Raw genomic sequence first — 27,791 nt, 5'->3', positions numbered from 1 at the left:
AGCAAACCCACTCTGCTCCTATTCCTGGCTGTACGACTTGGACACTGATGACCACGAGAGGGTTTTACCTCAAGGTAAGTACAGCAGCCAAAGGGCTATGGCTGCAAAGGGGATAGAGTAGGTGTTTTTCTTGGTGGTGGGGAGGCCTAGAAGGGGAAGGTGGAGCCCCTAAGCATGAGTCTGCAGAAGTAGCAGTCATTCAATAAATACACGCCGATTTATTTATGGGACAAGCTAGTGTCTTAGGGGATAAATTAAAGTGGAGATGCAAGTATTTTATTAATCCTTCCCTGGCAGGCAGGGCAGCAAGTTCTAGAATAAATGCAAAATCATCCTTAAAAAAAAAAATAGTCACCCCCTGAAAGTCTTGGGGCAAAAGTTACATTTTAAAAAATTCTCAATGATTCCTAATTGTTTTTGAATACAGAGGCTTAGGAGGGACTTTCCACGGGGTCCATGAGGAAGGTGCAGCTTCTGCAGAGTGCTGGGGGGAAAGGGTAGGAGTCGGGCCTATGCAAGCTGGCCTCAGCCCACAGATGCCAAGATGATGTCTACTGGCAACTCCTCTGAACTTCTGGCTGTCACCTGCATGGTAACTGTGTCCAAAAGCAGCAGCCGGGCGCGTACCAGGATGTCATGACCACCCCGAAACACACCTAAAAGGAAGAGAGAAGTACAAGTGTGTAAGGCAGGAGAGGACTGCAGAGGCTATGCTGAGGTGCCATTAGAAGCAACTGATCAAGGCAGCTGTGGGGTGGTGAAGTGGGAGTGGGCCTGGGATCAGGAAAACCAAGCTGAAATCCCTGAGTGAGGCATTGCACAAGTCATTTAACCTCTCTAAGCTACAAAATCTTCAACCAGAAAGTGGAGGAGGTACTAAGCGTACTAACATATTCTAAGCTTCTGCCAAGATCAAATGAATTTATGGATATCTAAGGGTATACCTGGTATCACAGATGCTCTCACATATGTTGGCTGAATCTAAGAGTACAGATGAAGGGACAGCCCCACAATGACAAAACCACAGAGCTGATCTCTGCAAGACCCAGGGGACAGGGTTGCTCCACTGTGGCCGGAAACACAGGCTGAGGGGCTGTCAGCTGTGAGCAGAGCACTGAAGCAGAGTACCTACCAACCGTGTTTATAAACACTCAGCAAAAAAGCTCACCCATTTCCTTTTGTTCATTGTTTTAGGTGTGATAATTATATTGTCCCCCTCCTTTTTAAACAAAAGGTTTTATCTCTTAATGGAACATACAGATACAGAAAGATTTACATATATAATGCTATATTTGTAATTTGCTTTAAAATAATTTGAGGGGAAGGGAAGAAAACAAACAGGCATATAGATGCTGTAGTATGAAGCTGGAGGATGAGCAGATGGGGGCTCACTAAACTATTCAGTTCTTTTGTGTGTTTAAAAATTTCCATGACAAATGCTTAAAATCCCATTCCTATTAGAAAATTAGACAAGGAATATGAAAACAATTCACAAAACAGGAAGTAAATACAAATGGTACTTCACATTTGAGAAGATGCTTAATGTCATTCAATATATAGGAAATGTAAAATAAAACTATACCAAGATGCTATTTTCCACTCAGACTGGCAAAGGTCATTAAAATTTTATAACACATTGCCTTGTCCAGCATACAATTCCAATAGAAAGCAATTGGAAATATTTATCAAAATGAGAAATGCACTTTGACCTCAGTGCACACAAGCAAAATAAAGTTTGTGTGTAGGTACACATGTGTATATGTGATTATTCATGTTAGCGTTTTTTCTAACACTAAAAGATTGGAACAATCTAAATGTTCATCAGTCAGGCTGGTTCTGTAAAATATGGTATGTCCACACAGTGGAATAAAGAACTTCTGAAGATGAATGATGGCAATAATTGCACAATAATACAAATGTACTTAATGCCATTGAACTGTACACCTAAAAATGGGTAAAATGATAAATTTTGTTATGTATACTTTTTCAGTTTTTTTTAAAAAACGAGGAAACTCTTATGTGTTGATAGGGAAGATTTCCAATATGCATTGTCAAGTAAAAAGCAAAACCATTTGTATATAAACATTTGAATAAAAAAAGGGAAATATGCCTGACCTGGCAGTGGAGCAATGGATAGAGCATTGGACTGGGATGCGGAGGACCCAGGCTTGAGCGCGGGGTCGCTGGCTTGAGTACGGGATCATAGAAATGACCCCATGGTCACTGGCTTGAGCCCAAAGGTCACTGGTTTGAAGCCCAAGGTTGCTGGCTTGAGCAAGGGGTCACTCACTCTGCTGTAGCCCCCAGGTCAAGGCACAAATGAGAAAGCAATCAATGAACAACTAAGGTGCCACAATGAAGAACTGATGCTTCTCATCTCTCTCCTTTCCTGTCTGTCCCTATCTGTCCCTCTCTCTGACCCTCTGATTCTCTCTCTGTCTCTGTCCAAAAAAAAGGGGAAATATGTACACATTAGCTTTTTTTTTTTTTTTTTTAATATTTTATTTATTGATTTTTTTAGAGAGAGAGAGACAGAGAGAAGGGGGAGGAGCAGGAAGCATCAACTCCCATATGTGCCTTGACCAGGCAAGCCCAAGGTTTGGAACCGGCGACCTCAGTGTTCCAGGTCGACGCTTTATCCCACTGCGCCACCACAGGTCAGGCCTGTACACATTAGCTTTTATAACCATAGAATCACTAGAAGGACAATACTGATGTCTGTAATAGTAACAATGGTTTCCTGTTGGAAGGGAATTGGATGAGTGGCAGCGAGGGTCAGGAGGAAGACATTTCACTGTCGATCTTTAATTATTTTGTGAATTTTCAACACTGAATTTTGAGTCCTGGTGTTACCACTGGAAGCCCACAGCCCAGGATGCAGTGACATTTGGGCTACAAGCTACCCACACTTTTCCCAAATGGAAATGCTGCTTACCAGCCAGGAGTAATGTATGGGTATTCTTGTTATCTGGCACTTTGTCTGACCTTTCACAAGGGTGCATTCCTAGGAATTTCACAATATTTCCCACAGCCTCTGTAGAAAGAAATCATAGTATCATTAAGACACATATTATTTTTAATTTTTTTCAATTAGTTTACATTCAATATTATTTTGTATTAGTTAAGGCACATAACCTGTCTCCCCTTTGTGCCACCCTTCCCAATGCTGTTCTGAAGGGCTTTTAATGAAATGGCATATGAAGTATGTGTTCTAGACATGGCCCTGGATCCTAGTGGGGCAGGGGGAGGAGCAGGGAGGGATTATGATGACCATATCAACACTAGCCAAGGATTTTACCTTCAAGCGTCTTGGTGGTAGACAAGGTGAATGTTTCCTCCTTCTCAAACTCATCCCCTACCTCATCCCAGGCTGCTTCGAAGGTCAGTTTCATGACCTTTTGGATGTGATCAGTTATGGTGACTTCCAGATCTTCCAACTGAGTAGATGAAGGTTAAAAGTTAGGCACATACCTCCAATGGAGAAAGACCTTGCTCTGCACACCTCTGGACCTCTGCTCTGAACTCACTGCTCACTCTTTCCTGCAACATATTAAGCAGTTACTTCCTAGGTGCTGAACACTGTACTAGGTTCTGGGAATACACAGTAACTTAAGCGGGTACCTGTTCTCAAGGTACTCAAGGTAGCCAAGCAGTCTCTTGGAAAACATCCTGACCCAAGTACTCACCTGATGGTGTTAGCTACAAGATCACATCCCTTCTGAAGCCTGCCTGGACTCAGTGCCTCAAGGATCCAGGGACTGTACAGGAACAGTCACAGAGGTCTGATTCTTATGGCTCTGTCACTCTTATGACTCATCAGATCCTCTCCTTTACCTCAGCTGTATCCTCTGAGTCTGACAGATATTTGACCCACATTACCCTCTTAGCTGTGTTCTCCCTGAACATGACACATAATTATCCCCTTCAGCTTGGACTAAGTGCATGTAAAGGTTTCCCATTCATTCACTCAACAGATCTTCACTGAGCCCCTATTCTTGCAGATGTTTAAGGTATGTGTTAAGTAGGACTCAGCTCCTATAGGAGAAGCAGTGCTTCAGACCCACTTCTTCCAAGGAGCTTAGTCCTAGAGCAGTTCCTGCCCACTGGGTCATTGCTGGCTCAGGGAAGGCCCTTCCTCAACAACACTTCTAGGGTAACACAACACAACAGTAATGTCAGTTGTATTCCACAGTGAATGGCCCTCTCGTTATAAGGAACTCTTAACAATCTCCATCCTTACACTAAGCATCGTGATCTACACTCAGGTGGTACTGAGCCACTCCCCCATGGTTAAAGCCCAAATGATTCCTTCCAAGCTCAGAAAAGTGAAACTGGGAAGGGTTGTTTCAGTTTATATATATAAGAAACAACTGGCTAAAAACAAAACAAAAAAAAAACAACTGGCTAGCAGATGCAAAGTCATCACATTTCTCTAGAAAGCATTTTGCCAATATGAATTCAAAGTCTTAAAATTAAAATTATGCTTACCCTTTGACCTAATTATTTTACTTCTAGGAATCTATCCTAACGAAATAATCTGAAATGTAGATAAAAATTTGTACCCAAAGGGATGTTCAATGCAGCATTTATAAATGGTAAGAATGTGGAATCCCAGATGCCCAATGTTAAAGGAATCAAGTGAGTTATGATATAGCTATGTGAGTATTTTAAAGCCATTAAAAATTGTGTTTACAAAGTATTTGTAATGACATGGGGAAATACACCATGTTTAAGTGAAAACAGCAAGATCTATAATGTACAGAATGACCTCAATTATATAACTCTCCCCCAACCACCAAATAACTCTCAAGGACTATGGATAATGTCTGTTTATACTTTGTTTTTGTATTTCCCAACTTTTCTTTTTATAAGTGAGCATGCACTTTTTCAAGTTAAAAACAGTTTCCTTCAAAGAGAGCTATTAAAGTCCAAAACAGCAAGAAAATGCTTCAAGATGTGGCTGTCAGCTCCTGGAGGGAACTGTCCTCAGCCTCAAGAGCAAAACTGAACTCCCTGACACTAGCTTCTTACCACATACTCATCCTCATAGCCTTCATCATCAGTCTCCCCAGTGGTGGGGTCACAGTCCTTGACAGTGAACTTCATCATGCAGCTGAATGTGCAGGCCACTGTGGGAAAGAAAGGCTGGGTTATCAGGATGTCCCTAGCCCCTACAGGGGATGAACTCCTCCACAGGGCAGGTGGCCACAGCTGGCCCTCTAGGCCTTTGCTACATTATCAGTAGTGGCAACATGCCGTCCAACCCCACAAATCTGGACAGAAGGTACCACCTTGTTAAGGGCAGGAGAGTCAAATCATGGGCGTGAGAAATACCTTGTGGGGAAGGAAGGAAGAAAAGCAGAAATGACATAGGATAGCTAGGTCCACATAACAGCAATAGGCCCAATGGCCAAGGCCTGGAAAAAGAAGCAGATGGTTTCCTTGGGAGGAGTAGATTCAGGATGTTTTAGTGTTTGTGCCTTTGTACTCTTTAATGGTATATTAAAAGCATATTGGTTTGAATACCAGAGAGACCTGGCTTCTGCCTCTTACAGCCATGTGAACTTAGATAAGCTATTTAGCCCGAGTCTGTTTCCTCCTCTCTGAACAGGGATGGCAGTCCTTATCCCCAGAGGTCTCTTATGAGGAAGCAACGAAAAGTACCTGGCACATAGCCCTTCTCCTCAGAACTGAAATCAAGGAGTTGAAGCGCCAATGAGAGCTAAGTGGCTGGTGCACAAGCTGCCCACCCCATTCCATCCTGAGGGCTACCACGAAGCCAGGTTGGTATCTCGAGAGGCGCTCACCAGCTGTGAGGTCTTCCTTGGGCAGTGCCACCAGTGTGTAGCAGGTCCCAGGCTGGTTGTAGGGCAGGCTCCTGGCAGGCACATAACAGAGCACCTCATAGGCCTCTGTGGGCTCCATCTGCACTGTGACGTTCTCCAAGGTTTGGTCATTGAGTGTGTTCGTGCAGTCAAACTAGACCGAGAGGAGGGGGTTACTCAGACACTGCTCTAGGTCTGGGTCCTGTCGCAGTGGAAGAGCCAGGAGATTCTACCTCTCCATGGGCCAAGGTGACTCCCAACCCAGTTACCCTGCTCAGGGTTGTTGTCTCCATGCGGACACTCAGGAACCAGAAAGGTCCTGGGTCAAGGGACATAACAGAGACATAACTGCTGGTGACAGATTCAGTCATCAAGTTGTGCTCCCAACCAGCTCAGTACGGGGAAAGCCATTATCCTACAGGACCCATCAGACCAGGGACCATTCCCTGGTCTCAGGATTCAGCAGGGCTTCAGCCCTCCCTGCTCACCTGAAACACCATGTGATCAGTGAAGGTGTGTTTGGTGCAGCGGATGACATACTCTGTCTCTGACTCAGTGAGGGCCACAGGTTCAGGCGAAGACTTGAAGAGGGGGCCCAGACCCTGGAACTCTGGCACCGCTGCCAACTGTTCTGAAAACCACAGGCCACACATTTACTCAGCTTCTCAATTCCCAGATCAAATTGTGATGGTTTCTAATAAATGTTCATGCCCAATTCTTAAGGTCTATCATACTGTTGAGATGGGTGGATATGTATATACAACTGTTTACTATTTCCTAAATATACTGATACATTTTCTCATACTGTCCTCCCCTCTGTTTCACAAAAGACCTCAGAAACAACAAACTAACTGGGAGATCCTAATGTTCTAGGTATAATCCATCTGGAGAACCCTCTCAACTTTAGGAGCTCAACAAAGAGTCTTAAAAGAAGATGGAAAGTAGGAAAATACTAAGAGGATGAGATGAATGCTTTTATAGCTACAGAATTAGGTAAAAGAACAATCTTCATTTGTTAGTTAAGACAAATGGCCAATAAAAAATGTTTCATTTTACACCTGAAACTAATAAAGTATTGTATTAGTGAGATGTCAGCTATAATTTAAAAATACAAAAATTTTAAAAAAACAAAAAATATATTAAAAAAAGAGATGTTTCAGGTTCAGAGTGTTGCAAAAAAGCCGACTTGAATGGTACGTGGGTATCTGTGGGCTAGGTCAAGCCTAGCCCTACGGACCCCACCCTGGCCTGTCCAGGTGAATGCGGCATCTGGCAGCTGTCTGCACATGTTGTCTGCCTATGACAGCTAAAGCCGCTGCTCTCTAGAGGAAGACTTGACTTGGGGTGGTGGACACACAATGCAATATATGAATGATGTAATGTAGATTTGTGCATCTGAAACCTGTATAATTTTAATTACCCAATGTCACCCCAATAAATTAAGCCCCCCCCAAAAAAGAAAAAGATGCTGTTCCCTCCCCTATTCTTTGGAAGGGACAGGATTCCTGAAACTATGGTCATGTATCACCTTTGTCAGAATTACCTGGGGGTGGGAGCTTGTTAAGAACAGCAATTCCTGAACCCATCCTAAATCTGCTTTATCAGAATCTCTGGGTTTTGGACCCAGGAATCTGAATTTCTAACAATTTCCTCAGATGACTCTGATATCTACAGATATTTGAAGACCTCTGCTCTAAGACTTTCAACTTGTCTTCCCAATTAAATTGAACTCCTCGCCCTGGCTGGATAGCTCAGTTGGTTAGCACACTAGCCAGAAGCTCAGAGGTTGCTGGTTCAATGCCCAGTCAGGGCACATACAAGAATGGATCGATGTTCCTGTCTTTCTCTCTCTCTCCTCTCTCTCTCAACCTCTCTCTCTCTCCCCAATCTACTTCTCTTCCCCTCCCTCACCCCCTTCTCTCTCTTTCCCTCTTGCAGCCAGTGGCTCAAATGGTTGGAGCATTGGCCCCGGTGCTGAGGATAGCTCGGTTGATTCAAGCATTGGCTTCAGATAGGGGGTTGCTGGGTGAATCCCGGTTGGGGCGCATATAGGAGTCTATCTCCCCTCTTCTCACTTAAAAAAATAAAAAGACAGAAGATATGAAGTAGAAGTGACAGAGAGCTTAGCAGATCAAGGAGGGCTTCACAAAGGAAAAGGAGTATGTACTAGTCCTTGAAGGTAAAAATTCAATGATTAAAATGGTCTGACAATTAGATACACTTCCTCCCCCTTAAAAATGCAAGAGCAGAGGAATAAATAAATACTTAAATTGTTACAATACAATATCCACTGAACACATCTGGAACCCAAGAAAAAGTACCACTGTCCTCTGACCCCAATTATGCTGAATCAGACATCCTGAACTGGCCTGGGTTCCAGAGGTTTGTGCCTTCAGAACCAAGGCTGAGAGGCAGCTCTGAGCCAGTTTTATTTGGATCGTAATTCTAGCCCCTTCACTTTCTTGCTGTGCAATGCTGGGCAAATTACCCTCTCTGAACATCCAATTCCTCAAATTTCAAATGGAACCAGTATCTTCCACATGATGATCAAACATACTGTCGGAAGTAGTTTCAGGGCCCAGCAGTCAGGACAAACCCAATAAACAGTTCTTTTTTTTTTAAGCAACAGTTCTTACTCTGAATTTCCCTGATACTAAGCCCTGCTCCTGAGAGTTCCCAGTACTACTACTCACCCTGGAAGATCTCCTGTCGGGTAGCTGCCACTTTCTCAGGCTGCTTGGCTGCTGTGATGGGGGTGCCTTCTGCAGGAGCAAATACACATCATTATGAAACTGCAGTAACGGGGCAGTGTGGTGCTGAGCATGGTGCTGTTATTTGGGGGTTATCATTTCCTGAGTGTGTAATATACAACATGTGAGAAAGAGAGCAAAGAGCCCTGCTGGTGGCGCAGTGCACAGAGCAATGTCCTGGAGCACTGAGATTGCTAGCTTGATCCTGGGGTCGCTGGCCTGACCCCAGGATCATCAATCCCGAGGGTGCTGGCTCAACCCCCGGTCAGCAGTTTAAGCCCCGAGGTTGTCAGTTTGAACCCCAGTCAGGGCACTTATGAGAAGCAATCAATGGCATAACTAAGTGGAACGAGTTGAGGCTTCTCTCTCAAAAAAAAAAAAAAAAAAGAAAAGAAAAAAGAGAGTAAGTATTTGTCTGTCTCTAGTTCCTGGAACCAAAGACAAAAAGGATTATTCCCTCCTTCAGCACAACCCCACCCATCCGGGTTAGCATGAGCAGCTTCATGGCCAATGCAAATCCTCCAATGAAGGCCTGAACCTAAGGGCCTCTGAAAAAAGTAGAGGTGTTACTTACCTGTTCTCTGCTCTGCCATGGGTGCGGTGGCCAAGGGCACAGACTTGAGGTCAAAAGGTTTTTCCGATGGTTCTAGAGTGTACTGCTGTAGAGCCCTCTCCAAACCAGGGATGGACACAGTCAAACCTAGAGGCCAGGAGGAGAGTGGTCACTTTGCTTGGAACACATGGCAGAATGAGCACTAGGAACCCCCCATGGAAAACTGAGGTCCTGTGGTCTAGCTTGCATGACCCTGAGAAAGTCCCCTAACTCTGAGCTGCTACTTCCTCATCCACAACCTCCTTGAAAGGAATGGTGTAGGGAACAAACATACACGCAGGAGTGACTGATAAGGGTAAGGGGCTGTACAAATAGAGAATTTTTTTATTAATGACGAGCTTTTCAATTCACTGGGCTATTTTCACCCACACTGGTCTGAACCACATGACCCAAGGTCTCCTGGGTTCACAGGGATGCCATGAAGTTGCCATGGAAGTCGAGGAAAGAGTGTCTTACCTCAGATTACCCCTACCCAGCTCTGCAGTGATGAGAAGGGTCACTGCTCTGGTAAGGAGTCACAGAGAGACAGGGAAAGGCTCACCGTTTAGGATATAGCCTGCATTTAGGACCTTCTGCTTCTGTTCCAGGACACTGAGGTAGAAGGTGGCGCGGTCTCTCACTTCATTGTCATCGTCCATCACACACCTGCAGCCAGAACACAAGGCACTTTTGACTGGGACCCTGCAGGGTTTCATCAGTGGTGAGAGAAAGCTGCTCTCATAAAGCTCTGGGGGCCCTGGAAGGTTGGCACAATGCTAGAGCATCGGCCTGGCATTTGGATGTCCTAAGTTTGTTTCCTGGTCAGGGAACACAAGAGAAGCGACCATCTACTTCTCCATCCCTCCCCCTTCTCTTCTCTCTCTTTCTCTCTCTTCCCCTCCTGCGGCCATGGCTCGATTGGTACAAGGAATAGGCCTCGGGTACTGAGGATGGCTCCATGTCCTCCACCTCAGGCGCTAAAAAAACAACAACAGCCCAGTTGCTGAGCAAAGGAGCAACAGCTCCAGATGGGCATAGCATTGCCCCCTAGTGGGCTTGCCAGGTGGATCCGGGTCGAGGCACATGCGGGAGTCTCTCTCTCTCTCTCTGCCTCCCCTCCTCTCACTAAAAATAAACAAAAAAATAAATAAATAAAGTTCTGGGAGCTCAGTTCCCAGATGTGGTATCCAACCATGAAACCCACAAAGGGCCTGACCAGGCAGTAGCGCAGTGGATAGAGCATCGAACTGGGATGTGGAGGACCCAGGTTCGAGACCCTGAAGTCGCAAACTTGAGCAGGGGCTCACCAGCTTGAGCCCAAGGTTGCTGGATCGAGCAAGGGGTTTCTCAGTCTGCTGTAGCCCATGGTCAAGGCCCATATGAGAAAGCAATCAATGAACAACTAAGGTGTTGCAACGAAGAATTGATGTTTCTCATCTCTCTGCCTTCCTGTCTGTCTGTCCCTATCTGTCCCTCTCTCTGACTCTGTCTCTGCCAAAAAAAATAAAAAATAAAAAACCCCACAAAGGGTTTACAGGAGATGACCATATTCATATTCCCTGGATCCACCCAGTGAGGGAGGCAATCAATCTCCTGTATCCAAAAGCATTGTTTTTTTTAAAAAAAAAGAATTTAATATGACCCCGTAATTTCATTCCTAGTTATATCCTCCAGGGAACCAAAAACTCAAGTCCACATAAAAACTTGTATAGGAATGTTCATAGTAGCATTATTAACAAGAGCCAAAAAGTAGAAGCAACCCAAATGTCCATGAACTGATGAGTGGCTAAATAAACTGTAGTATAGCCATATAATGAAATATTATTAGCTAATAAAAAGGAATGAGCCTGACCAGGCAGTGGCGCAGTGGATAGAGCGTTGGACTGGGATGCGGAGGACCCAGGTTCGAGATCCCGAGGTTGCCAGCTTGAGTGAGAGCTCATCTGGTTTGAACAAAGCTCACCAGCTTGGACACAAGGTCGCTGGCTTGAGCAAGGGGTTACTCGGTCTGCTGAAGGCCCATAGTCAAGGCACAAATGAGACAGCAATCAATGAACAACTAAGGTGTTGCAACGAAAAACTGATGATTGGGCCCTGGCCGGTTAGCTCAGTGGTAGAGCGTCAGCCTGGTGTGCAAGAGTACCGGGTTCGATTCCCGGCCAGGGCACACAAAAGAAGCGCCCATCTGCTTCTCCAACCTTCCCCCTCTCCTTCCTCTCTCTCTCTCTTTTCCCCTCCCGCAGCCAAGGCTCCACTGGAGCAAAGTTTGCCCGGGCGCTGAGGATGGCTCTGTGGCCTCTGCCTCAGGCGCTAGAATGGGTCTGGTTGCAACAGAGCAATGCCCCAGATGGGCAGAGCATCGCCCCCTGGTGGGCATGCCGGGTGGATCCCGGTCGGGCGCATGCAGGAGTCAGTCTGACTGCCTCCCTGTTTCTAGCTTCAGAAAAATACACATGACCTGTTACGCTGAGGTCACTGGTTCGAAACCCTGGGCTTGCCCAGTCAAGGGCACATATGGGAGTTGATGCTTCCTGCTCCTCCCCTGCTTCTCTCTCTCTCACTCTTTCTCTCCTCTCTAAAAATGAATGAATGAATGAATAAAAAAAAAAGTAAATAAAAAGAAATGAAGTACTGGTACATGTTGCAACATGGATGGACCTTGACAATATTTTGAAGAATCCAGAGACACAAAAGGCCACAAATTCTCTCTCCTCCCTCCCCTGGAAGCAGTCAATGCGTAACTAAAGTGAAAGCAACTACAAGTTGATGCTTCTCACATGCTCTTTCCTTTCCTGTTGCTCTCTCAAAAATAAAAAAACCCACAAATTATATGATGGAATTTATATGAAATATCCAGTATAGGCAAATCCATAGAGACAGAAGTAGATTAATGGTTGTCTAGGGATGGTGGTGTTGGTATTTTAAGGGGAGTATAAAATTATTACTAATTGATAGAGCATTTATTTTGGGGGTTGAGAAAAATCTTTTAAACTTAGATTGTGGTAATGGTTGTACAACTCTGTAAATACACTAAAAGCCATCATATACATTTTAAATGGGTGAATTGTAAGGTTCGCTAATTATATCTCAGTAAAAAAATTTTTTTCTCCTAAGTGAGAGGAAGATAGACTCCCATATGCATCCCAATTAGGACCCACCTGGCAACCACCATCTGGGGCCAATGCTCAAATCAACCGAGCTATCTCCAGCACCTAAGGCAAATGCTCGGAGTAACCAAGCTATCTTCAGTGCCTGGGCTGACGCTCAAACCAGTCAAGCCACTGACTGAAGGAAGGGAAGAGAGAGAAAAGGAGAAGAGAGAAGGGAAAAAGAGAGAAAGAAGGAGTGGAAGAGAAGCAGATGGTCACTTCTCAAGTGTGTCTTGACCAGGGATTAAACCCGGGATGTCCGAATTAAACCCGGGATGTCCGCATGCTGGGCTGATGCTCTATCCACTGAACCAACTGGCCAGGGCCAGTTTTTATTTTTTTATTTTATTTTATTTTTTGTACTTTTCTGAAGCTGGAAACAGGGAGAGACAGTCAGACTCCCGCATGCGCCCGACCGGGATCCACCCGGCATGCCCACCAGGGGCGATGCTCTGCCCACCAGAGGGCGATGCTCTGCCCCTCCGGGGGGGGGGGTCGCTCTGCCGCGACCAGAGCCACTCTAGCGCCTGGGGCAGAGGCCAAGGAGCCATCCCCAGCGCCCGGGCCATCTTTGCTCCAATGGAGCCTTGGCTGCGGGAGGGGAAGAGAGAGACAGAGAGGAAGGAGGGGGTGGGGGTGGAGAAGCAAATGGGCGCTTCTCCTATGTGCCCTGGCCGGGAATCGAACCCGGGTCCCCCGCACACCAGGCCAACGCTCTACCGCTGAGCCAACTGGCCAGGGCAAGTTTTTCTTTTTTTAAACTCAAATGAACAACAGTCACATCTGGGTGAAGGCATATTTGTATGTTATTTTTTTTCATGCTCTTCTATACCTTGTATTTCCCCCCTACAATCCATAGTTGTATACTTCATCCTTCCTCCCTTTTACTTAATAAGAGACCAAGGAAAACTGTCTGAGCCTGAGAGAACTCTCTCATCCATTAGAGCCCTCAGGCCTAGACTCACCTCTTGAGCAACACCAAGATACTGGGCAACATCTCTTCATTCTGGGCTCCAAACTTGGCAAGAGCACTCACAGCCCCTGTGTTTAGGAAGCACATAAAACATACCTGATACACCAGAGCCAAAACAACAAATGGCTCTGGCAGATACTGCCACTGCCTGGTCTCAACTTCCTGGCATCCCCAGTCTAGGGTCCTAGGAGCCCTTTGCAGCATTAATTATGATGATGTCCCAGGAGCTGGCCACAATGCCAGGCTTCTCAGCTTCTGTATCCAAATGGCCTTAATACATAGTTAAGTGTTAAATTAACATCAAGGAGAAGATGAACAATTAATTACTTCATGACTACCACCTACTGAAAATAAAAACCTGTCTAGTGGGCATGAGGAAAAAAATAGCAAATTAAAAATAAAATTAATAATATGATGGTTGCACAATGAATTGCATTCATTTAAAAGAGTGAATTTCATGATATGTGAATTATATCTCAAGGCTATTGTTAAAAAAAGTTAAATACTAATATAAATTGAAACTTTAAAAAAAACAATAAAACAAATAGGTTAACCATTCAACTAGATGACTCCCAAGCATCTGTGGTCCTTCTACAATATTATCAAAAACTGAGCTTGTGAGTTAAGGACACCAAGTGTCCTGTTCCCAATGGGGCTCAGGCCCTTTCCCAGGGACATCTACTCAAGAACAAGCTAAAAGCCCAAGTTCAGCTCTCTCTCAGACCTACCTGCCCGGACTTCCTCATGCTCCAAGACCACTCGGTTGTAGATGAAGCGTATGTACTTGGAGGGGTTGTTGGTCTTGGGCCCCTCCTGGCCCAGGAGATGCAGGATGCGGGTGGCTAACACAGTGAACTCACAGTCTTCAATGAATTCACACAGGTGCGACAGTCCTGTCTCCTTGCTCTCTGAGTTCTCTTCAATGATGCTGATGATGCAGTCCACGATGGCCCGCTTATACTCAAAGCCACCCTGCAGTGGGAAGGGTTGAGCTAAACAAGGAGGTTGCTCACTCCAGACTGAGGTGTGAGGCTCAGAGCCTAACCAGGACCAAAGACAATGGTCCAAACACAGAACTTGGAGACAAGAAACCCGACTCTCTGCACTCAATCTCCTTTTTGTAGAAAACAAAAGACCTGAATTGAATGTTTGCTGGGGTCTTTCCAGGTCAAACATTGGTTTAATAGAAACATTTTGAGTTATTTTCTTCCTAATTTTGAGATAAAAGACAAAAGTGGGTGATGCAGATGCTACGGCAAACAGTATGTTGTTTCTTCAAAAACTTTAAGAAAAGACCCTGGCTGGTTGGCTCAGTGGTAGAGCATTGGCCCGGCGTGTGGAAGCCCTGGGTTCAATTCCCAGCCAAGGCACACAGGAAAAGCACCTATCTGCTTTTCCACTCTTCCTCCTCTCCTTGCTCTGTAACTCTCTACTCCCATTGGAGCAAAGTTGGCCTGGGCACTGAGGATGGCTGCATGGCCTCCACCTCAGTTGCTAGAATGGCTCCAGTTGGAACAGAGCAACACCCCAGATGGGCAGAGCACTGCCCCCTAGTGTGCATTCCAGGTGGATCCTGGTCGGGTACATGTGGGAGTCTGTCTCTGTCTCCCTGCTTCTCACTTCACGGGAAAAAAAAAAACACTTTAGCCCTGGCCGGTTGGCTCAGTGGTAGAGCGTCGGCCTGGCGTGCGGAAATCCCGGGTTCGATTCCTGGTCAGGGCACACAGAAGCGCCCATCTGCTTCTCCACCCCTCCCCCTCTCCTTCCTCTCTGTCTCTCTCTTCCCCTCCTGCAGCCAAGGCTCCATTGGAGCAAAAGATGGCCCGGGCACTGGGGATGGCTCCTTGGACCCTGCCCCAGGCGCTAGAGTGGCTCTTGTCGCGACAGAGCGACGCCCAGATGTGCAGAGCATCGCCCCCTGGTGGGCGTGCCGGGTGGATCCCAGTCGGGCGCATGCGGGAGTCTGTCTGACTGCCTCCCCGTTTCCAGCTTCAGAAAAATACAAAAAAAAAACCCCCAACAAAAACAACCCACAAAACTTTAAGAAAAGAGAATTGCCATATGATCCCAGTTGCAATTCTGGGTATATACCCAAAAGAATTGAAAGCAGGCTCTTGAAGAGATATTTGTACACCCACATTCATAGCAGTATTTATTCACAATTGCCAAGAGGTGAAGCAGGCCAAGTGTCCATTGACAGATGAATGGATAAACAAAATGTAATCTACATATACAGTGGAATATTATTATTCAGCCTTTTTCTTTCCAGCCTTAAAAAGAAAATTCTGACATATGCTACAATGTGGTAAGACTTTGACAACATTATGCTCAATGAAATAAGCCAGTCACAAAATGACAAATAGATTGTGGAATTGCTTGATTCTACTTATATGAGGTCAAATTCATAGCGATAGAAAGTAGAATGGTGGTAGCCGAGGGCTGAGGGGCAGAAATTGGGGAGTTGGTGTTTAATAGGTGTATAATTTCAGTTTTGTAAGATGAAAAAGAAATGTTGGCACAACAATGTCATTATATATATTTAATACTGATCTACATACTTAAAAATGATTAAGATGGTAAATTTTGTCATGCATGTTTTACTACAATTTAAAAAAAGGCAGAACAGGGCAGCGGAGAGTCAGAAGGTCCTAGATCAAGTCTATGATCTGCTACCTTTGATGGCAAAGGTGGCAAGTGAGATGACAATAGGGACCAGGCATGTAACCTGGCAACACTAAGCAGACTGAATGGGAAGCTTGGCAATGGACAGGGCCTGTCCCATCTGAAGAGGGAAACCACCACTCAGCCTAGTGTTGCCAGATCTGACAAGTTTTTCAGGAGAAAGTGGAAATCTGTTATGGTGGTGGTGGTAATTGTTTTCCTGAATTTTTAATAATGGCTACTAATTTGAAATGTTTAAAACTTTGTACAAGTCGAGTAAAACTTATCTGTGGATCAAATCTGGCCCCTGTTCTCAGACTAGTTTTGTTTTATGGCTGTGAGCCATTTTTCTTACCTGAGCCTCATACTCCTTCACAATGAGGATCATCAGTGTGTTTACCTCACAGGTTATTTTGAAGAATAAATAAGATGCATTTGTACCTTTCAATAAGGCTGTTATATGAGTAGGTACACTGTAAACCTTCAAGCACTGTTTTTGTTATCAGTTCTATAGCCACTCAGCCAGCCTGATGGGTACCAATTTCAGAGTAAAAGCATCAAGGCTTTGCTGGCAGCTGCTCTAACTAGAAAATGACAAACCTCTGCAGAAAGTTGGAACAGACACATTTCTAAAAGACAAGGTCTCAGTGTCTAAGTGCTGTACTCTAATAAGTGAAGGTATTACACTCAACTGTTATATGAAACCATAAATTTCAAGAGAAAATTGTGGGCTCTGGAGTAAGATCTGGGTTCAGATCTTGGCTCAGACATGTATTGGTCAGGTAACGACAGGCAGTTACTTCACCTCTCAGAGTCTCAAATCTCTGGTTTTTAAAGGGAGAAAATAATGTCTACGGACAAGGCCTGTTATGAGGACCACAAGATTGTGTACGCTGTGTAGTGTCTTCAAAGTGCCGGGCCATTAGCTGAAGGCTCCCTAAGCATTAGTGGTTTCCTCCCTTCCCTTGGGGTTCCCAAACACCCAAGACAATGGCTCCTCTACTGCTTTGGTCCAAGGGCCACTCTGGGGGCAAAGGGGTACCATATATCTGGACATCAAATCTACTCCAAAAGCATGCTCCTTCTGCCCCTCTGAATTAACTGGTTTTGTTGAGTCATCGAAGAAAGGTGGTGTAAGTGAATCACTAATTCATGTCAGGAAAAAATAGAACAAATGTCACAATATTAGCATAGGTTTCACAGGAAAACACCCCCGTGGAGCTCCAGAAATGGTCTAGAATATTTTTACACTAGCTACTAGTATAAAAAACGATTCCCCATCATCTACACAAGCATCACCTCAGGGTATCTACTGTATCTTTAAAGCCAAGGTACTAAGTCTTAATTATTACTGTTATTATTAGTAGTAACTGCTATATGTTTATCCACTGGTTCATGAGGAGTTCTTTTAAAGGGCCACAGAAACAAGGAAATCTACCCAGTTAACAAGTTGATCTGGGTAAACCCAAACTGACATGGAGTGAAGCCAGCAGCCAAGTCGTTCCCAGCATGCTCTGCATGCCCCCCTACTCTTACCTCTTCTCGCAGCATGGTAAACAGGAAGTTCATGAGGACAGCGTGTTTGCGAGGATACTTCTGACACAGAGCACTAATGGCCTGGACAACCACCACCTGAGTCAAACAGACATGCATAAGCAGCAGCCTCCTGCCACCAAGGTGGAGTTACTTAGTTCCACTAAGTGCCAATGATGTCCTTCCTTAGGCAACGTCAGACCCCAGATGTGACACAGGGCAGGAAAACAAGAGGAACTCCATCTCCACCCTCAGGGAAGCACGTGATCCCGGAGCCCATCCAGGGCAGGGTGGCAGGCAGAGCAGTCCCAAAAGTCCCGGATCCATACTCTGGGACCCAAAACTCCGCTTGGCTACTCAGACATCCAGGTAAGTCTATGACCGCCTCTCCATCTCACTTGTTCTGCTTCTATGCTTCTCTTCCTACCACTCTCCACTCCTCTGATATTCCCTTCAGCTTCTCTGACTCCTTTGGGTATTCTGTCTCCTATCCCACACCTCCCCCCCCTCCCCGCCAACCCCTCTCCTCCTATCTCCTCTCCTCTCCTCTCCTCTCCTCTCACAGTCTCTTCATCTTATCACCTCCCATGGTTTTAAACACCTCTTCTATGCATTGACTCCCAGATCTTAGTCTCTTGTTTGAGCTCAGTATTTCCAAATTTCTACCAGATAACCACCTGGTGCCCACAAACACAACATGTCTGCCGTCACTATCATTAAATTATGTTTTCTCTTCCTTCATGCAAGACATAACCTTCTCCCTCTTTCCCCAAACAATTAACAGCACCACCATCACCCCAAACTGGAAAACAGCATCATCTCTGACAACGATTACTCCTTAGTCCCTGCCAACTGGCCGCACAAAGGAACGATACAGACAAACACTAGAGGCAGAACTGTGGACAGATCCCAAGGCCAAACCCCGGGAATGGTTATGTACCAGCCTTCTCCACTAAGTCCTTCAGCCTGAACAGCCAGCCCCCCAGGTCAAAGGGCACAGAGCATCATCCTGACTCTGGAGAGTGTGGGTGCTCCCAAAGGGCCCTGGGTACCTTGAATTCATCCGAGATCTCCGACATGAAAGAGGAGATCTGCTTCATGAGGCGGTCGATGCTGCTCTCACTACCAGTCTTGAGGAGGGTGGTGATGGCCAGCGTGGCAATGCTGCGATTCGAGTCTGTGACCAGGTTCTCCAGGTCCAGATTACAGGCTGTCACTGCTGATGGATGCTTCATGGCAACCTATTTTAGGAGGAAAGAGATAAAATACAGGACTCTGTCATTCCACTGGACGCGTCTGGCTTGGTCAGAGGTTCTTTAGATGAACTCATCTCACCATCTAGTAGAAAGTAACTGGGACCAGGGCTACACTCATCCAAGTTCAGAGACTAGAAAATACCTCCAGTTGCAACAGGCCACCTCCCCTGACCCTCTCAGAAGGCCAGCCCCCACTTCTGCCCACCCCTGATCCTTACCTTATTGAGGGTACGGACAGCGGCGTAGCGAAGAGCGGCCTTGGGGGAGCTGCAGAAAAGCTGGAGCACTGTGGGAAGACGGATGCCATGTGCCAGTCTGCCCTCACTGCTCAGCAGCTGGGAAAACCCAGGCAGGCCTCCAGGGGATGGGCAGGAACGGGGAATCAAGAGCATGCAGGGGCTCTGAGACTGTTCAGACCTAGACTCCTCACTCAGCTCATTTCCCTGCTGGCACCCCCACCTCAACCAAGAGGGCAAGTTCTCTCCCTGGTTACCTGAGCCATGGGCACAGAGCCTTAATATACATGTGACAGCCAAATGGGTCTTGTGAATGACAAGAGGTGCTGTTTACGAAGCACTTGTTATGTGCCAGGCACTGTGCAGAGGAGCTGCTATGCCTTGTCTCTTTGATTCTTCACAACCTAATGAAGCAGCTACTGTTATCCCCATATAACAGATAAGGAGACTGAGGCACAAAGTAAAGCAACTAAAGTAAGCCTAGGTTAGCAGTCAGTAGATGGCAGAGCCAGGACTGAAATCTAGGACTGTCTGCACCTGAAGCCCGAGTCACGGACCCCTTTGAAGAAGAACTCCACTCCTCTCTCCTGAGGTACATACAGAAACCAACAGAACTTCCTCAGCTGTGGCTTAAACAATGGCCTTGGTTCCTTTACTACGCAGGGACACGGCAGGCAGCATATCCTTTCCTGTGCCTTAGTTGTCAGGAAGCTCAGGACTCAGTTTTGCATTCTTGGTAGTAGTAAACATGACTACTGTTTTCTGAGGTATCCATGTTCCTTTCTATAATGTGGCTTTTATTCTTTCACACTTTTTCAGTACTTATCTTTGTTTTTCTTAAAATAACTCTTATTTTGAAGGCTCTGTCTTATTTGTCTTTTGTATTTCTAGAAATACGGGAAATACAATTACAATGAATGAATACTCAAATCAGTGAATGAATTCATTTAGTTCTTGTATTTTTGTTTCCAAGAAGAAAGGGGAAACTCTTTCCAAACATGAACCCCAACTCTCTGCCTGGCCAGGTTATACCATTATTATAAAGATCAGAAAAACAGATTCATTCATTCCAAAAAATCTACAACTCAAACTCCCCTCCCATAACATCTTGGCTTGTATTAGATTTGTCCTTAGAGAACCTAACTCTCCCCCTCTCTGCATCTGTGTTTAGCATCCCTAAGAACCTCTCCTTTTCTAACCTCTCCAATGTACCCACTTTTCAGTACCAACCACTTAGAATACTTACATGCTTGCTATTTTGATATACACTGAGATTGCAACACCTAACACAAGGACCTGCACAAACAGGCAATGAATAAATGCTCAGACTTGATATAAAACAACTTCAAGGCAGGTGGATTCTCTTTAGTAACAGCAAAGAAAACTTTCACCATGGTACTAAGCACTATTGTAAACCACTGGTATAGATCATACAAGTCTACTGCCTAATGTAACCTTATGTAGCAGGCATGATTACTATCCACCTGCCAGAGAAGGGGAAGCACGGAGAGGATGGAGGATTGCCCAGGCTGAGCTGCTAAGTGGCAGAGCCAGGGCTCTCACCCTGGCTATCAGGATCCAGTGTCCAGGCTCTGAAATATCTCTTACTCGCTTTCTCCTTTACCTGAGACAGTTCAGCCCCTATGGAGCACACCCTGATTTCATTAATCCTGGGTTCCACCAGGTCCTCTTGCCATGACTAGCAAGCCCAACAGGGTAGACAGATTTGAAGCTCACCTACACCACTTCCCAGAGCCCAGCCTCCTAGTGGTAAGATGGAACTCAAACTACCCCACCATCTAAATGTAACACATGTGAGAGGCCGCAGCAGAGTGCCTGGCACAGAGCAAGTGCCTATAGGAACTAATTCCTTTTTTTTCTTTCTTTTTAAATTTTTTTGACAGAGAGAGTCAGAAAGAGGAACAGCTAGGGACAGACAGACAGGAAGGGAGAGAGATGAGAAGACTTAATTCTTCGTTGCAGCACCTTAGTTGTTCAATAATTGCTTTCTCAGATGTGCCTTGACTGGGGGGCTACAGCAGAGCAAGTGACCCCTTGCTCAAGCCAGTGACCCTGAGCTCAAGCCAGCGACCATGGGGTCATGTATATGATCTCACACTCAAGCCAGTGACCCCGCGCTCAAGCTGGATGAGCCTGTGCTCAAGCTGGTGACCTCAGGGTTTTGAACTGGGTCCTCCACATCCCAGTCCAATGCTCTATCCACTGCGCCACTGCCTGGTCAGACTTCCTTTTCTTAACATTAGATTGTGGCCTGTATGAGGGAATTTTCTTTCTTCTTCTAAGCCCTGGTTCAGGGCCTAGTTTCCAGCAGGCACAAACGTATAAGACTGGGATGAAGGAATGTCTGGTAACCTGACACAGCCGGGGCCAACTCTTTAGCACTGCAGCCTGGCAGATTGACGATGGCTGAGGCAGCCTCATAGACCACCATCTCATGCTTGTTGCGCAAGCAGCTCTCGATGAAATCAAACAGTGGGCTGTCACGGCTACAAAAGAACACAGGCAGGAAGAAGTTGGAAATGGCCCAACATGGTAGGTTGAATGAGGCATCATCTAACGAGGTCATTACCTGCTGTCCTCTTCCTCCAGCTGCTTGCTGGCCACCCGGATCATCATGCAGTAGGCAAAGGGGGACTTCAGGCCATGCCGGGTGAACTTGCTAATCATCTTATTGACAGCCAGGCGGTCATTCCTCCGCACATGGTATAGGAGCCCCAGTGCATGATACTGGAGGACACAAGATAATAGCAGAGTACAAACATGAGAAGCCTAGGTCTACTAGCTGTGTGGCCCCGGGCAAGCGACTGCATCTCTCTGGGCTTCAGCCTTCTCATTTCTAAAATGAGTACCACAGTAGCTGCCTCAAAGAGCAGCTGCGACAGTGCCCCAGAAGGTCTGTATAAACAGCTCCTGACAAGGTGGTCAACAAAGCACATGAATATATCTGTAATTCTCACGCCTGCCCCAATTCTGGCCAAGGCCCTGACAGGTATCATGAGCACAGATGTGAAAGGGGACAACATACACCGCAGAGAGGAAAGAATGGGATGAAACCCAGTGTCTTCAGACAAGAGAAAGAGGGGGCTGGGCCCTAAGCATGAACATGTGTTGTAAAGTGTCATGCGAGATACCTCACATTTGAGGCCTTATAATGGTAAACCTTACATAGACAGATAGTAGCCCACTGATTCACCAAGGACTCAGGGCTGGTACTGACAAAGCAAGATCTAGAGGACCTGAACGAAATTCAGAAACTCCATTCTAGAGATGTGAGGTGTACGAAGTTATTTCCTGTCTCTTTTGCTCTTCTCTTTTCCTTACCAGAATGGTATTCAAGCACTAAGAAGCCTGTGGGTGCCCTCTATGTGAGAAGCGTCTCTGACCCTGGGAATTATTTTGAGGGGCCACAGCTGACCCTGGAGATGAGAATCAGTGCAAAGGTGAGGAGAAGGTGAAGAGATAAACACATAGGGACAGCCCATAGGTATGTACCATATGCATCAGATGTTCCAGATGTCTCACTTTATCCTCACAGCTTTATGAGGCAGAAGCTTTTACTCCCACTTTACAGACAAGCAAACTGAGCCCCACATGGATGAAAGAATTCCTGGCCTAGATCACTAAAGAAGAGCTTTGTTATTTCCATGCATCACTAACAAAGCCAGCTGGGCAAAGGCCCTCCGCCTGACTGGGCCGGGTTTGTTACATCGCATAATCCAAAACAATACTCGGCTGTTTATCAAAATAACTTTTAATATTTTGGCATCAGGAGGTAAGCAGTCTCTAACCCAAGCCTCCAGCTCCCCCTGCTTTGCAAAATCTCCCAAATCTCCCCCAAATCCAATGACCAAAGGAATAAAGCCTGCTCTGGCGAGGGGCCACCAGGATCTCTACAGTGAGAGTCTATTTTGACTGGCCAGTGCCATACCATCTGCCTAAGTATTTTAAATACCACTGCTCCGCTCACAACTCACCTGGACCATGATGTTATCACTGGATGCTGCCTCCTGGGCCTCATTCACCCAGCGCTTGACTACGTCAAAGCTGTACTTCAACAGGTGCTGTGGGCAACAGGGCACATTAAAGAGCAGGCAGGCAGGAGGCTCTCCCATCACAATTCCTGACCTGAGCTGGACAGCAGTTCAGCCAGCCATGGTTTTTCCCTTAAAGCCTAGGTCCTTTCCATTGTCCTGGTCCTCTTGAGATGGTTGGTATACAGCACAGGATGGCTCTCACCCTCCCTCTCCCAGGCCCAAACTCCCAACAATCTGTCCCCCTAAAGGATCGATCAAGGCCATTCAACCAGCCCCTCCCCAATCAATCCAGAGTTCCCTGGAGCTCTTCCCTAAGAAGGTAAGTGGGACTCTAAGATCTATGTGACTATTACCTATTGAAAAACAACTCTGATATTTTTTTCAGTTTCCCGATCCTGCCCCCTCCCCCAACTCCTGGCCCTGCAGGGCCCCAACTGCAGGTACACACCAGGGAAGACACCAGGGCAGAGCTGGAGACACTGGGCACCTTGTCCACGATAGCCTGTTTCATGTAGCGCTCAATAGCCTGCAGCATGGTGCTCTGTGGGGACAAGGAGTGGGGACCCAATCGATCCTCAGTAACCTTCAGGAATGCAGGTGATGGGATGTGGAGAAGTGAGGGGAGGAAGAAGCAAACATGTTTCCTGCGCACCCCACCCATCATCAGCTGGCTCAGTGCTTTGCCCAGGAACGAGAACAACTTAAAGCATGCAAAGCACGAGACTGAACGTTGATGAAAAGAGGAAAAGGACAGATGGCTGGGTAGGGGCAGCAAACTCACTCACATCAGTGATCTGGCAGAGTGCTCGTACGGCTGGACCCCGGTAGTTGTCTTCTTTCCCGGTCATGTCCTTTGTCAGACTGCAGAGGGAGAAGGCACTGTCCACACGTCTGGGCTGCCCTCCCCAAGCCCAAGTCCTTACCCAGTCCTCTGGAGCTCCCAGCGTCACACCTGCCTGGATTACTACACGTCTCCTGACTAGTTTTCTCTATTTTTGCCCCATCCAAACCAAACTCCATAAAGCAGCCAGATGGAGAATTTTTTTTTTTTATAAAACTCAAAACTGACTAGGTTGCCTGGCCTGTGGTGGCGCAGTGTATAAAGCATTGACCTGGAATGCTGAGCTCGCCGGTTCAAATCCCTAGGCTTACCTGGTCAAGGCACATATGGGAGTTGATGCTTCCTGCTCCTCCCCCCCTTCTCTCTGTCTCTCTCTGTCTCTCTCTCTCTCTCTCTGCCTCCTCTAAAATGAATAAATAAATTAAAAAAAAAAACTGACTAGGTCGCTCCCTTGCTTTTACTAAAACAACATTTCCGAGGCCTCCTACTGCCATTACCACCAAGCATAAACTCTTTAACAAAGAGGTGCCCAATTAGCCATGTAGTCACTCCTCTCCAGGGGTTTGGGTATGCTAGCTCTTTAGCCTGGAGAACTCCTTGTTCCCTCATCTCTACTTCTGCTATTTCTCACTCTTCCTTCAGGACTCCATTCAGACAGTTCTTCTACATACATCCCATAGTAAACTGTATTATATCCTATCTGAATGCCCTGACTGCATGGCTATTTCTCTGGGAATGCAGGGGCTGCAGAGGCCGTGTCTGTCTTGTTTGCTGCTCTATTCCCAGAGCTAAACACAGGGATAGACAGTTAATACATACTTTCTAAATGAACCTAGAAATGAATATATGACCTCCTCCTCTATAGCCACCACAGAAAAACTTGACAAAAAGAAATAAGAGAGCTCAGCCCCAGTTCTTACAGGTAGGGATTATATCTTAGTCACATCTGTACCCTGAGTCACTTCACCTAATGTAGAAACCAGTACTTAGTAAAGAAGCCTATTTGTATACCTCCCACATTTTCTGTCCCTCTTTCTTGGGTTCGAGCTAGGTACTCACTAGTTTTTGTGAGAATCTAGCTGGCTCAGTTGACTGAGAGAAATCAAGGGAAGGAAGGGTTTGTGCTCAAACTAAGGCCAGAGAATTAAAAGGGGAACAGAAACTGTGGAGGCTGCCATAATGTGGAGAGCAGTAAATGAAGGATGAGGGAGTTAGCAGATGAAGGGGTGCCTGCCAATGTCAATCAAGTCTCACTGTTGCCCTGCCCAGATGGCTCAGTTGGTGAGACATCATCCCAATACACAAAGGTTGCCGGTCAATCCCCAGTAAGGACACATATAGACACAGATCAATGTTTCTCTCTCCCTTCCTCTCTGTATAAAATAAGTAAATAAACTTAAAAAAAAAAAAGTCCCGTTGTCTGGTATACATAAGGAAAAATGGCCTCTGCATCAATAGAACCCATCAGAGGAACCATCCACAGACCCAAGACTTGCCTACTGGTGACAATGATGACATCCTCTGCAATAGAAGACATCTCTTTGATGGTTAAGTAGCACATCCGACGGAGGGTGGGCTGGGAAAGAAATGGAAAAAGCCCTATGACCCTGAGCCAAGCATGAGGGCCAGGGTCAGAAAAAGAAAACTCCAGTTCACACTGACTGGTGGGGTCACTTTCCCTTGGTCTTCCCACCCCCCAGTCACAGCTGTCCCATCTCAAGGAAAGCTGGGGTTGGGGCACTTACATCGTTGGACTGAAAGAGCTTAGTCATGGCAAAAAAGGCCTCGGTTGCTTCAGTGGTCCCCAGGTGCTCCCCCTATTTTAATCAAGAAAGAAGTCTCAGCTTGGGATGGAGAAGAAGCCAGAAGCCTCTTCCTGCCGATCAGTCCAGGCCAGATCCTCAGACCCTTCAGAGGCTCCATCAAAGGCAACACATCACAGTTGGCTGCTGAGGACCCAAAGCTGGGCAACTGGCTACAACCACACAAAAGCTTTTTAAATAGCCTAACGTCTGTTTGACTTGTATACCCCAGCATCCCACAACACTATTTTTCTGCACTTCTAAGCCTTCCCCTATTACCTGGTTTATGAGGTAAAGGATCTTGGTGAGAATGTGGGCACATTTCCGAGGGTTGATGGGAGTTTCGTTAAATACACGAGCCTAAGAAAAAGTGACCAAAAATATTAGAATTAGGCCAGAGAATTAAAAGGGAAACAGACACTGTGGAGGCTGCCATAATGTGGAGAGCAGTAAATGAAGGATGAGGGAGTTAGCAGATGAAGGGGTGCCTGCCAATGTCAATCAAGTCTCACTGTTGCCCTGCCCAGATGGCTCAGTTGGTGAGACATCATCCCAATACACAAAGGTGTATTGTTTCCCTTCCATTGACTATCCTCAAGCACATTCAAGGGCTGAGACATCCCAGAGTAAATAAATGCACTTGCTTAGATAAGCTTATTTTCATAAGGAAAGAGTTAGGGGTTTTTCTTTCTTTATTCATCTAACAACTCCTGAAATCTTCTTTAATTTAAATGTTAGGAATGGACTGGTTTACTAACTAACAGATACTTAGTAAACGCTTGTTAACTACAATAGAAAGAGAAATAAAGAACAAAAATGTAAGCAGAATAAACTCTTTAGGAATAATTTTCCTGTCTTTCCAGGAACAGGTTTCTTCTCCCCTATTGTTCTCTAAACCAGCACTTTGAATGTGTTAGTATCTCAACTGCATCCATCCTGAACATTATGATGAAAGATGGAGGGAGCGCAGGACACTTGCCTCCTGGAGTACTGCACTCTTCTCAAGGTGCTGGAATGGGTTGGAGCCTCCACCTACAGTCAGAAAACAGAGAAGACTGAGTGCAAGTTTTGACCCTGACTTTCAAAACTCTTCCATAGAGAGGGGACAGATGTCCCTATTGTCTACCTAGTCAAGTTTTAACTACTCTGATGGCAATCAAAACTCTATAACCTGCATATAAATCATACCTCTCTCATACAAGAGTCATCCTCTGCCCCAAACCACTGACAGTCACTTAGCAGCCCTGTTAATCTTTCTGTGCCTTTCATAGTGTCTTGTCTTGCATTCATTTATGCAAAAGCTACATAACTGAGACCCTACTACATGTGGAGACCACCATCTTCCAGTGACTAGGTTTTATCACAGCAGATGTGATACTTGCAAATAACTACATGCCTTATTATTATTTGGTTTATGTCTCTCTCCTCCACTATGCCTATGACCATTCTAATATCCCCGGCTCAGGCAGAGTGTGTCTTACTTGTTTTACTGCAGTATCAGGACACAGTCAAGTGCCTGGCATGCAGTAAGCGCTCATTATGTTTGCTGAATAAATGAACTCGAGTCTAAGTTCTGAGCCACAGGACACTGTCTCCACGGATAACACCCCAGTTTGGCCAGAACCAACGCAGCCCCGGCGAATCCCAAGAGATCCGACAGAGAAAGGAACAAAGGAGCATCTACTACTCTCCTGACAGATGCAGAAACTGAGACCCAGACAGGCGAGTGACCCGCCCAAGGTCACCCCGCGAAAAGCGGCCCGAGCTTATGAATGGAAGGCAGTGGACCATGCTCGGGCTCTGCGAGGCTTGCCACTGACCAGCTGTGGACCTTCGCAGAAGCCTCTGCCCCTCATTGGGCCTCGGCCTCGGTTGCTGCACAGAAGGCCCGAAGGAGGGCTCCCAGGAAAGATGGTGAAAGCCTGCGAGATGGACCAGCCCTTCCCAGGCCCAGCTTCAGGCCTGGGCCCCCTCACCCGATTCTTCGTCTTTCTTGTCGAATTTCTTCAACATGGTGGTGCCGGCGAGGACGCAATGCAGCGCCTGGTGATAGACCGCCGGGGCTACCAGCGGTGCTCCGATGGCGGTCCGCTAAGCCACTTCCGGCAGCCACGTAAC

The 27,791-nt window shown here is 46.1% G+C and overlaps 1 protein-coding gene across 1 annotated transcript; it reads right to left on the bottom strand.

Moving 5' to 3' along the window:
- Positions 1-198: 198 nt before the first annotated feature.
- COPG1 (COPI coat complex subunit gamma 1) lies at positions 199-27,791 on the bottom strand. Its single transcript, XM_066352441.1, has 24 exons — positions 27,650-27,791; positions 26,653-26,705; positions 25,953-26,033; positions 25,617-25,688; positions 25,368-25,447; positions 23,816-23,891; positions 23,479-23,571; positions 22,971-23,057; positions 21,566-21,723; positions 21,349-21,482; positions 18,958-19,025; positions 18,536-18,724; positions 17,487-17,582; positions 14,018-14,261; positions 13,282-13,357; positions 9,730-9,833; positions 9,150-9,275; positions 8,519-8,587; positions 6,314-6,456; positions 5,808-5,979; positions 5,032-5,129; positions 3,299-3,437; positions 2,936-3,034; positions 199-656 (listed from the first exon to the last, which is right to left on the bottom strand). The coding sequence occupies exons 1-24, from the start codon at positions 27,684-27,686 to the stop codon at positions 526-528; spliced, it is 2,625 nt and encodes an 874-aa protein (XP_066208538.1). The 5' UTR covers positions 27,687-27,791; the 3' UTR covers positions 199-525.

Source organism: Saccopteryx leptura, chromosome 11 (assembly GCF_036850995.1).
Source record: "Saccopteryx leptura isolate mSacLep1 chromosome 11, mSacLep1_pri_phased_curated, whole genome shotgun sequence".
NCBI classification, from domain to species: domain Eukaryota; kingdom Metazoa; phylum Chordata; class Mammalia; order Chiroptera; family Emballonuridae; genus Saccopteryx; species Saccopteryx leptura.
The sequence above is the reverse complement of the archived record's forward strand: the minus strand, read 5'-3'. Positions and strand labels throughout refer to the sequence as shown.

What these genes read in the sequence shown, in the direction of transcription:
- COPG1 (XM_066352441.1), bottom strand. Translation starts at nt 27,686, where the DNA reads ATGTTGAAGAAATTCGACAAGAAAGACGAAGAATCGG. An exon ending in AGCTCTTTCAGTCCAACGAT is followed by an intron (nt 25,448 to 25,616) that starts GTAAGTGCCCCA and finishes TTTCTTTCCCAG; the next exon opens with CCCACCCTCCGTCGGATGTG. An exon ending in GTGATAACATCATGGTCCAG is followed by an intron (nt 21,724 to 22,970) that starts GTGAGTTGTGAG and finishes TGTGTCCTCCAG; the next exon opens with TATCATGCACTGGGGCTCCT.